The 10,802-nt window shown below is 39.0% G+C and overlaps 1 protein-coding gene across 1 annotated transcript in view; it reads left to right on the top strand.

Moving 5' to 3' along the window:
• Nucleotides 1–8,695, top strand: part of TMEM26 (transmembrane protein 26) — a 33,516-nt gene extending 24,821 nt beyond the window's left edge. The window contains exons 3-6 of the mRNA XM_030570397.1: nucleotides 3,843–3,959; nucleotides 4,492–4,712; nucleotides 5,791–5,867; nucleotides 8,280–8,695. Of these exons, the coding sequence (XP_030426257.1) occupies nucleotides 3,843–3,959; nucleotides 4,492–4,712; nucleotides 5,791–5,867; nucleotides 8,280–8,695 (831 nt within the window). The remainder of the gene's footprint in view (nucleotides 1–3,842; nucleotides 3,960–4,491; nucleotides 4,713–5,790; nucleotides 5,868–8,279) is intronic.
• The last annotated feature ends 2,107 nt before the right edge of the window (nucleotides 8,696–10,802 follow it).

Genomic DNA, 10,802 nt, shown 5'->3' on the forward strand with positions numbered 1-10,802 from the left:
AGAGCAACAAGAATGATTAAAGGTCTTGAGAACATGACCTATGAAGGAAGGCTGAAAGAATTGGGTTTGTGTAGTTTGGAAAAGAGAAGACTGAGAGGGGACATGATAGCAGTTTTCAGGTATGTAAAAGGGTGTCATCAGGAGGAGGGAGAAATCTTGTTCACCATAGCCTGTAAGGATAGAAGAAGCAGCAATGGGCTTAAACTGCAGCAAGGGAGGTTTAGGTTGGACATTAGGAAAAAGTTCCTAATTGTCAAGGTGGTTAAACACTGGAATAAATTGCCTAGGGAGGTTGTGGAATCTCCATTTCTGCAGATAGTTAAGAGTAGGTTAGATAAATGTCTATCAGGGATGGTCTAGACAGTATTTGGTCCTGCCATGAGGGCAGGGGACTGGACTCGATGACCTCTCGAGGTCCCTTCCAGTCCTAGAATCTATGAGTCTATGAATAAAGTCCTTTAATGTTCTGCCAGGTATGGCTGATGTTAACTTAAAGAAGATACGTTACACACTGTGTCACTTAGCGGCTGAACAGTGTACTATAGTTCAGTATTCCACTATAATTCAGGGTGGTGCTATGGCTCTGTGATTGGCTCCCATTCTACGTGCTGGATCTCTGGTGATGCTGGGGGATGATTATCAGTTTTGGAGTCTGGCAAGGATTTTTCCCACATGGCAAAATTGGCAAAGTGCTGGGTGGGTTTTTCACCCTCCACCTGGCATCCAAGAGGCCTAGGCTGGGGGGTTACATTACACTTGGTGCAACTTTGGCAGTTTTAGTGCCATAGATAAATTAAAAATAGTCTAATTCGAGCTCCATGTACCCAGTGGGTTGCCTGGGCATTGGCCCTGAGCACAGTCATGCATAGTGGTGTTTGCCTCTATCTCTTGCATAGTTTATGGCTCCTACCCCGAGTGGCAGGAAGGAAGTGTGTTGTGACTCTGGTTTCTAGTCAGTGTTCCTTGGTAAGCTTGAGGGTGTAGAGAGGGCATAGCCTTCACACTCATCCTCAGGTTTATAGTCCCACCCAGGCCAGTGGTGCTTCTTGAGATGTGTACTGAAACAACCCCCCCCCCCCGGGTATTTTGGGGTCATTAACCCAATTAGACAATAGCTTTAAATAAAATTGCAGTCTCCTCATTTAACCTCATGTCTCATTGTTTTCATGTCCACAGTAATACCTCTGTCTACCTTCCTTCTCATAAGATACAAAACCTCCATAGCTCTTTTCCATCTCTCCCTGTGAAAAAAACCTCCCCCACCCCAACCCACACACAAATAACCCAAACAGCTAACCTAAGAGCTTTTTTCTAAATTTTCAGGTTATTGGGGAAGGGGCTCTGTTTACAGCATTTGTCCACAATTATTGCACAGTGGTATCTGAGGTGCTTCACTTATGCTCCATTCTAAGTAAAGGGGAAAAGTAGAATCTCAAATACAGGTATTTGTTGGAAGATGTTGCCTTTCTACTAGCATATAGCTCCCTAGCACTCCTTGGAAACCAGTCTGTTTGCTGCAGAAAAAGTTAGGATGGGATTCTTACTTAGGCACCTAACTTCCATTAAAATCAGTTGGAGTTAGGTGCCTACTGTTCATACCTTTGTGAATCTCACTCTTAACTCCTACACTGATGCGATGAGCATGCTAGAAAACAATCATCCAGGCCTGTCTGGCAGAAATAGGATGGGATGAAAGTCTTCAATAACTGAGGAGTTTGATTTTCTAATTAGCTTTGTTCTTGCGTAGAATGAAATGAGATGCTTAGGGATTGTTTGGAAGACAGATTTTTAAAATCATATCCAATCTGCAAGAGTCACTGAATATCTGTTCCCTGCACCATAGTAGTTTCTTTAGTCACCGCAGCTCCATGCAATGAGGATTTGTTTACTGAAGTTCAGCAATTTCATGTTTTTTTGTCTTCATTACGTTCTCTCAGAGTTGTATGTACTCAAAAAGTGCAAATAGGTGCTTTCTTGCTCTAAGGGGATACTCAGCAGCATATGCCTTTCTTTCTTAATTAGTCCTGACATTTCAGCAATCACACCAGGAGTTTCCTTGAAAGATAGAAATAAATAGCCTCTTGCCAGAAAAAATGGTCTATCTTTTCTTCCTCTGAGAGATCTAAGGGAAGGAGAAATGAAACAACCAGAATAATTACAGACAGGTCCTCTGGATAAGAGAAAGTTGCCTTGAAAATAGTCCCCTCCCCCCTAAAAAGCATAGGCCACACCTGTCTTCAGATTAGAATGCAGCTGTCAGCCTTTACCCTGATTTACCTTTTAATCAAAGGGAGCCTGATGGGATATTTTTGGAACTATTGGTGGCATATTAGAGAGAGCTGCAGCATATTGCATTTATGAAGTGAAATCAAAACACTACAGAAGTTTCCCTACCATATCAGCCATTGGTGTTGACTCCAGTTCCAGAGTGAAATTCTCCCCAGCACTACACCCATGCACCACTTAAGTCTTCAAAATGTAGAATGCTGTGTTAGCCCCCTGAACAATGGGAGAATTTCACCATTAGTGAACAGATATTTTTCTACATACCCAATGATTTTGGGGTAAATAAAAAAATTCCTAATTCAGTAAAAAGTCTTTTTTCTACCCACTGCAGACACCAAAAATCATCTATCCCTCTAAGATAATGCTGGGTTTTGCACCCATGCATGGAAGGTGGCCATATGTTGTATCGAACTAGGTTGTAAGGTGTCATTTTTGCAGTATTTCAATGCTCTCCTGCATAATGAAACTATGGAGAATGGCCAAATTCTGTTTACACTGATGTAAATCTGGAGTAACACCACTGACATCAAGTACATTACTACAGATGTAAAGTGGTGCAAATGAGCAGAACTGGACCAATAACCTTAAGCACACAAACCCACTAAGATAATACAAATCCTATATCAGACATATTTGATTTTGCTAAAATATACTGGCAGTTACTAGAAAATTCAACAACACACACAATATAGAAAATCTACAATATTCTGTTTTACAAAACTGGGTAGTAATTTAGGGGATCCCTAACTGGTCCCTACAAACTTATGTGAATTATGAAATAAATGAACTAATAGGGTGTCACTATTGATAATCACAGAGAAAGCCACAGAACTGATAGCCCTAAAGGGAAAATGATAGTTGTACTGAAACCTCTTCCCTTTCTAAATGATATTGCGTTGGAGTTTTCTGATGCGGAAAGAGAAAATGGTCAGGCAAGGGGTGGGGGAAGCTATCAGTGCTTGTGGCGGTAAATGGTTACCTGTCATTTTTCTCTTACTTCTAATATGTGCTTATTAAAATATGTCAGTAAAAAGGCAGTTGAATAGATTCTGAACGAAAAATGTTTACCGTACAACTAGAACTCTGCTGCAGTGTCTGGATCCTACACTCATACTGCATTTACTAATCCAGCAAGTCAGAGTCAAACTTCAGAAGTAAAACTAAGTGCAGTACAATGTTGGCATTACATGGTATTTTAATAAATGAATAGGTAGAACCACAGGCTCTCTCAGAGCTAGTTGGCTTGGAATTCACAGTACACCATCACAGGAGGTTGGGCTTCAGGAGTGACATCCATTGTGGGCTTGTTGAGACCGGGATCAACATACAGATGAGGCTCAAGTTCTACAAAGGGGGTGAGCAAGTGGCATATTGCAGTTTGCTTTTAGAGCATAAGGCAAGTACGGCTAAGGCAACAGGAATGGGAAATTGGGGGATTAAATGTTGGAAGGGAAGGAAGGAGATGTCTGTCTAGGATGAAGTAGTTGGGTGAAAATTCAAGAATTCTTCTCCAGCTCCATGATGTTTTCTGAGTGTATGATTTTTTTTTATTGTAGTTTTGCAGTAATGAAACTAAACAAACATGGGAGAATATCAGCAAGAGAGAAGACTTCAATCAATTAAAAGAGAGCACTCCCAAAAATGTGGGAGCAGATCATCACATAATTGAGTCGGTGGGATACCTTTCTCTACTCAGTGCATAGACCTTATTATAAATAGGGGCACAGAGATAAGACATCACTATTTGGGTCTATGTGGTGAACCTCCCTTGCACAGGACAGTTTTGCAAATCGGTGTGATGGAAATCATCATTTATAAAAAGCCATTGGTGTAGATGGTGCTTGTGCTCTAAATGTTGTTTCTAGGATTGGTCTGAGTCTGAAGGGACTTCTTTCCTCCCCCAAGAATGACAAAATGCAGTTCAACAATTTTGGAATTACAGTGGAGCAAAGTGTAACAGTAAGTGAACAATGAGAGAAGGGGAGAAAAAGAGATAAATCAAGAGATAAATCAACTTGGTCTGGCAGTCCATTTAGTGAGTCACACCAGCAGCATGAAATGGTTTGCTTTAATTCTGCTTGAAGAAAGAACTAGCATGATTAGTTGAATTGAAGGTGCATTCAGTGGAGATAAGTTTTTATAGCTAGACCATCTCATTTTCCTATAGTTACAGTATTTTTCTTGTTGTTTTGGTCTTTGCAATAGGCTAGAGTTTTTGTCTCCCAGCTCTCCACAGTGTGCGAGACTGTATGGACGCTAGGACTCCACCAGACTTTTCTGCTGCTACTAATAATAGGGAGATGGCTTCTTCCCATTGGTGGTGAAATCACCCGTGATCAGTTGTCTCAGCTGCTACTAATGTTTGTGGGAACTGCAGCAGACATACTTGAATTCACTAGCGAGACCTTGGAAGTAGAAAATGTAAGGTAAGTAATATTTCCTGAAGTATGTCATTTTTATCCAAGGTTATACTGAAGACTTTCTTGTTCCATTCCAAGTTTTGTAATCTGTGTGAATTTGGGGTTGCTGCAACTGTATTATTCAGAGATATCAAGAGATGGCTACTGTCTACTTTTTATCCTCTTCTTCGCTTCCATGGAGGTCACAAGTAGTCCCCAACCTCTTCATAGGAGGTTATTCATAATGAAACATGTCACATTCAATCAAAAGGAAAGGACTCAAAGAACCAGGAAAATGGAGTAACTAACACACGGTGTTTAAAATATAGACAATTAGAGCTACTCCAACTATTTATTACAAAGAGAGCCTCTCCTTGGTTAGTGATTTGTTCACAAGCTAATCTTGATTGTGTTGTAGTTCAGATGCTTTTCAGACTGTGTGTTGTTTGCAAACAGTTTACTGTGGCTTTTCATTATCCAAGCTGCATGTTCAGTTACCTGATATGGTTTCTGCTCCCTGAGTGGGTGACAAGGAGAGAGTAATCTGCTTCCAATGTGAATTTTCAGATTAATAATCATTAGCATGATTTAGAAACATCTTCAGAAATACTCAGTTATCCAATTGCCATAAAGAATGTGACCTCACAAATAATGGGAAACTGAACTTGGCACTTTTGTCCCTGAAAATGTCCATACATTATTATTTTTTCACTATTCAACTAAGCTGTACCTATAACAGAACTTATTTAACAGCAGGGAAGGCTCTCTCTACATAACAAAGATGGTTCACGCTCAACAAAGGTGTGAAATCAGAGTAGGGTACAGCATCTTCTCGTTGAACCTCTGAATTTATTTTCATACTCTGATCACTCTTGAGTATTAACTCTGAGGTTTGGTCTAAATCACACAGCTCAAGCAGGTGGAAAATGCAGACCAACTGTAGGGATTCCCACCAGGTGCTGCCCCAGTTTTCTCCAGAATTCTGCTGGAATAACATATGAGCCCACTAGATGTACTGTTGGGCTCCACATCCTTTTAAAAGTGACAGTGTTCTAAATAGTTTGGGGTTCATTTCGTTAGTTACTCACTTTTTGTTTGTTTTTAGGCATAACCATGCTCTTGTTTATGCAATTCTTTGTGTATGGACTTGGAGTATGTTGCAGTTTCCACTTGATCTTGCAGGTTAGTATCAGCAAAACATGTTTTTCAGAGATGAGCATATCTCAGAGGCTGTGCACACTTACAGCACTATGTGAATGAAAAAAAATACCACCGCCAAAGACTATGCTGAGGGCTTTTGGACAGCAATTCACATCACAGAGACAATGATGCGTTATTCAAAGGAAGCTCAGCATCAGCATAGAAAAATAAGCATACTTTCTTTTGAAGGAAGAATTATTTCAAGCTGAACTGTGATCTCTTTAATATTCACTGTTTGTTTCCAGGCAAACTGGAATTACTGCTGACATGTCAAATAGGAGTACCTGCTGTGATTGTGTCATTATAATGGAAAAATTGACAGAACCTTAACTATAAACCCTGGGGCTAGAGTCACTCCTGGAAGTAGGCTGGCTCCCACTGGGGTAGATGAGGGCAAAGAGCCCCTGAGTTGGGGATGTCTCTCCTTAACATGAGGCCAGCCTAGCCCATAAAGTGGATATGGCTGGCTGAGAAAAGGGTGTAGCCAGATGCTCCCCCACTCAGTAGCTCTGGTCCATAGAGCTTCTCTGGAGACCATAAAAGTATTAAGCTGTTCAACCTTGGCATGAACCCCAAGGAACACAGGTAAGGGGGAGAGATAGCTCAGTGGTTTGAGCCATTGGCCTGCTAAACCCAGGGTTGTGAGTTCAATCCTTAAGGGGGCCATTTGGGGATTGGTCCTGCTTTGAGCAGGGGGTTGGACTAGATGATCTCTTGAGGTCCCTTCCAACCCTAATAATCTATGATTCTAGTAGAAACATCACAAGTCCTACCTCAGGGTGATTTTATCCTTTTGCAGGGAGGGCTTTTCTGGTACAGGGAGGCATTATGAACATCTCCCTATATCACCATCTATTATTCTGACCCCTCTTTTCTCAGAGTGTACAATTCAGCTGCATCTCATGTATATAATCAGCTCGAGCAAGAATTATTTTCAACAAGTTTTCATATAGAATTAATAAAATGGCTCAATCAGTTTTTTCTTCTGGGACTTTTTCTTGAGCCATTTTCTTACAAAGGATATTAGGCTTTTTTAAACATTACAGTTGAGGAAATATTTCCATGTTTTAATGTTTCATTTTAACAGCTCACTGCTACAAATTGATGCAGGAGCTTTTAAGATGTGTCACATTAAGATCTACAGATATATGGACTGCTAACAATGTATTATTTCAAAAATACATACCACTCTAGTTCAAGAAAACATTCAAATACCCTTAAAGGATCATAGCATTAATTTAAATGAAGCAATGTGTATGCCACGTTTTTCCTTGTCATTGCTATTCTGTTTTTTTCCCCTACTTTTCACAGTTGAAAATTAAAGGAAAGAGTATATGTATGATCTTTAAAGTATTTACCATGTGACAGTTCTATTTAAGATAAATTTGTAACGATCACAACTCTGTGCAGCTGTTTGTGTGAGACACAAAAATTTTACTTTTACTGATGCACCACTGTGCTTTGTAACAAAGGGCTATGTCAGTGCTTCACATGACATTCAGGTGCATCAAGGCAGGATATTTCAAGATGATGCACAAGTGCATAGAAAATTCAGCAACAGCATGCAGAAACTTTTGTTTCTCTAATGAATTCAAATGAAATGCTCCACTGTTCTGAGAAGCTTGCTTTCCATTCTTGACCAAATTATTTAAATCCAAAGAGATAAACAATACAGTTCTTCTACTGAATGTGTCATGATTTATGATAAAAAAAAACTTGTGATTATATCCAAGTATCTACATCTTCTTTTTACCAATTAAATCTAAAAACTAACCTCATTTCTGTTGTAAATTTTTTATGTTAGACAACCATATTTATCATGAATGAACCCTAGATATTACCTTGCAGGTGCAATATCACTGTAAGAATTTTAAGTTACCTAGTGGGACATTTTCATCAGGTTAAGAGAGACTCATGCATACAAGTTATATTTCCACATGATTTAGTATCCATAAAACTGGAAATAGATAGCAATGACTAGAGTCATTCATACTGTTTCTAAGCATTGTACATGCCTCCCATCCAGTATATCCCAACCTTAACCTGCAAGGCCTGCTGTATGAGCCATGTACCATCACTGAAAGGAGGCTACTGGTCATACCAAATTTCTATGGTGGGTGTGTGATATCCAACAAGGACGGAATGAGACCAAACTGTTTTTAGGCCCTGTTCAACAAGACACATATGCATATACTTAACTGTAAGCGCATTCTTAAGAGTGAAGTGCATGCTTTGCTGAATCAAGCACTGGACATACTTAATTCTGAACCTTGACCTGCAGTGTTGATAGTTTAATGCACTAATAATCCACTCTCCACCGCAGAGCTGCCCTTTCAGACTTTTATGTCTAGGTTTCAGAGTGCTACATTAACACAGAATGTCTTTTATTTACAGTGCAACATATTGGTTGTAAACTATCTGTGTCATCTACCAGAGTCCCCACTTTACTGCTGTGCAGACACAGTGCAGACCTGTGGAACATTGGAATCAGCCTTTTCATACAAGATGGCCCTTTCCTTGTTTTACGTTTGATACTGATGAGCTATTTTAAAGTAATCAATCAGATGCTGGTGTTTTTCACAGCGAAGAATATCTTAGTTGTGATGTTACAACTGTACCGTCTAATAGTGCTATCGTTAGATTTCCGTGCTTCCCTGCAGTATCTACCAAGCAGCCGGATAGGAGGAGTCAGCTGCTGCCCATGTGAGCCTAATGATACCACTCTCCCACCCAGCAACTGGGATACTGATATAAGAGAATGCACTGCTATTCCTCTGGAGGATTCACCAGTCCCATCAGAATATCAGTGAACTCAGCTGTTCATTCACTGTAACACTGTCTGTTTCCTGTGGCCTTTTGGAAGGGTTTGGCCTTTTTATATTATCATGGTTCTTATTCATCTCCCTTCCACCACAAAATGAAATTTTTTTCTAAAAACCAGGAGAAGATTTTGAAGCGATATCACAGAAAAGAGAACTTTTTGATCCTATTGACTTTTTTTTTGGAAGGGGGGAAGAGGAATTCCCTACTACATCCATATTATATTTATCCAATTGGATTAGGTAGGTGTAGTTTATAGAACTACAGGGTTTGAAATTGTATGTGATGCATTAACAGACTTGGTTACTGTCTTTGGAGGCATAATGTTAAGAATGTGCTCAAATGTATTTGTGCAGAAGGACAGACGTTTCAGGACAATTACCTGAAATTGGGGAGCCTGTAACTTTGCTTCAGTTGACAGGCTGTCAAAACAGTGTGGTGAATGATACATTTGCCTATCACAGAATTACTTCAGCAATGGCAATTGCATAGGAGTGTAAGTGAATGGAGATAATGTGTTTTTGCCGTCACTATGACATCAAAATGCAGTCCTTTCAGTGAATGCAAAAACAACTGTTTTAGAAGTTACCTCACTATTGACTTAATTCAGTAAAAGCACCAATGACATGGAGTAGCACACAGAACCATGAAAGTCCTTTCTCAGTGTTTTTTGGGGGCTTGCCTGTTACCACATCTAAAACATTTTTAATCTGGCCTTACAGTTCACTGTAGTGAAGCATACTTCTGCCATGAGCCATATTCTACAGAGGTGCTTATCTTTCTGTTACAATTAGAGATGGTCAAAATAATGAAAAAATGTCACAAAATACTTTGAAGTTTTTTTCCATTTCAGTGTTTGAAAGTGAGCTAATTCATGAAATGTCTTTTTTTAATTGCAATTTTTAATTACTCAAGCATGTAGTCCCATTGAAAGCAATGAGATTGTTTGTATAAAACAAGCAAAAGGTCTTTGGCTATCAGTTTGCATTTTATAAAGTGCCTACATTCTGATGTATCCAATTCAGAGACTGTCTGGTCTATTGAATAACTGAGCATTGTTTAAAAAAAAAAAGTCTTGAAAAAAAAATATATGTTTGCCAATGCAGGGGCTTCTGCAGAAGTTCAATGGTGAATAACATGAGGTCACTTCTCACCTAAACATATATTACACCAATATAGCTCCACTGATTTGATTGGATTTTTTCCTGATTTACACAGGGGTAATGTGATTTGAGAATTAGAGCAGTGATTCCAAAAACCTGGCTAAATAACTATATTTGCACACAAACAGCAGGTGCTTTTACAACTTTCAATATTTTGAAAAGTTAATTAAATTTAAAAATATTAACAAAGCCCATGAAATTTAACATGACCCAACAGATGTAGTTTTTTCAACTGAAAATTCCCAGTTAAATCTTCTCATTTAATCTTTTGTGGCCTGAAAGATTAATCTGTTTATAGAAGTTAGGAATACATGAAAATTTTAGGGGAAAAAAACAAAATTTTCCCCTTCATAGCAGGCCTACGCTAGCTTATTATTATAGGGTCACTTATGAGTGCTGACATTATTTTAATTCTTTATAAGGAAAAAAAGATTTGAATAATTTGTTTGTTTTAAAAAAACGCAAAACATATCTTTGTTTATATTTGTGAGGTTTGTAGTGCTCATGGACAATGAGGACCTGATGTTACAATGATACTTGCTCAATGCTGGATTAGGACTTTAGGTTATCAGAGAAGAGCGTGCCCAAGCATACTGCAAGCAGGAATTTTTCCATTCAAGACAGTGCACTTCAGTAATAACCTGCAGCACTTCATGCTCTTTTAATCTTGGGCCTCTTTTCAATAGAAAGTGCCAATCATTCATTGCAGTATTTTCATGATGTTGACATATGGAGACTAGGCTGCAGCTTGCTCAGGGATTTTAATTCAGGTTTAATGCTAAAATGCTAGAGCTTTGCTGCTAACCAGCTGTTCTCTCTAAAATCTTCAGCACTGAGGTGAATTTAGAATCAGTTGCTTAGATTGTATTTTGCCCTTTTGGCTTAAGACTAGACTGTGCACATTCCTTTTGAATTTTTTTCCAGTTCATTGTTA

This window comes from Gopherus evgoodei, chromosome 7 (genome assembly GCF_007399415.2).
Source record: "Gopherus evgoodei ecotype Sinaloan lineage chromosome 7, rGopEvg1_v1.p, whole genome shotgun sequence".
NCBI classification, from domain to species: Eukaryota; Metazoa; Chordata; order Testudines; family Testudinidae; genus Gopherus; species Gopherus evgoodei.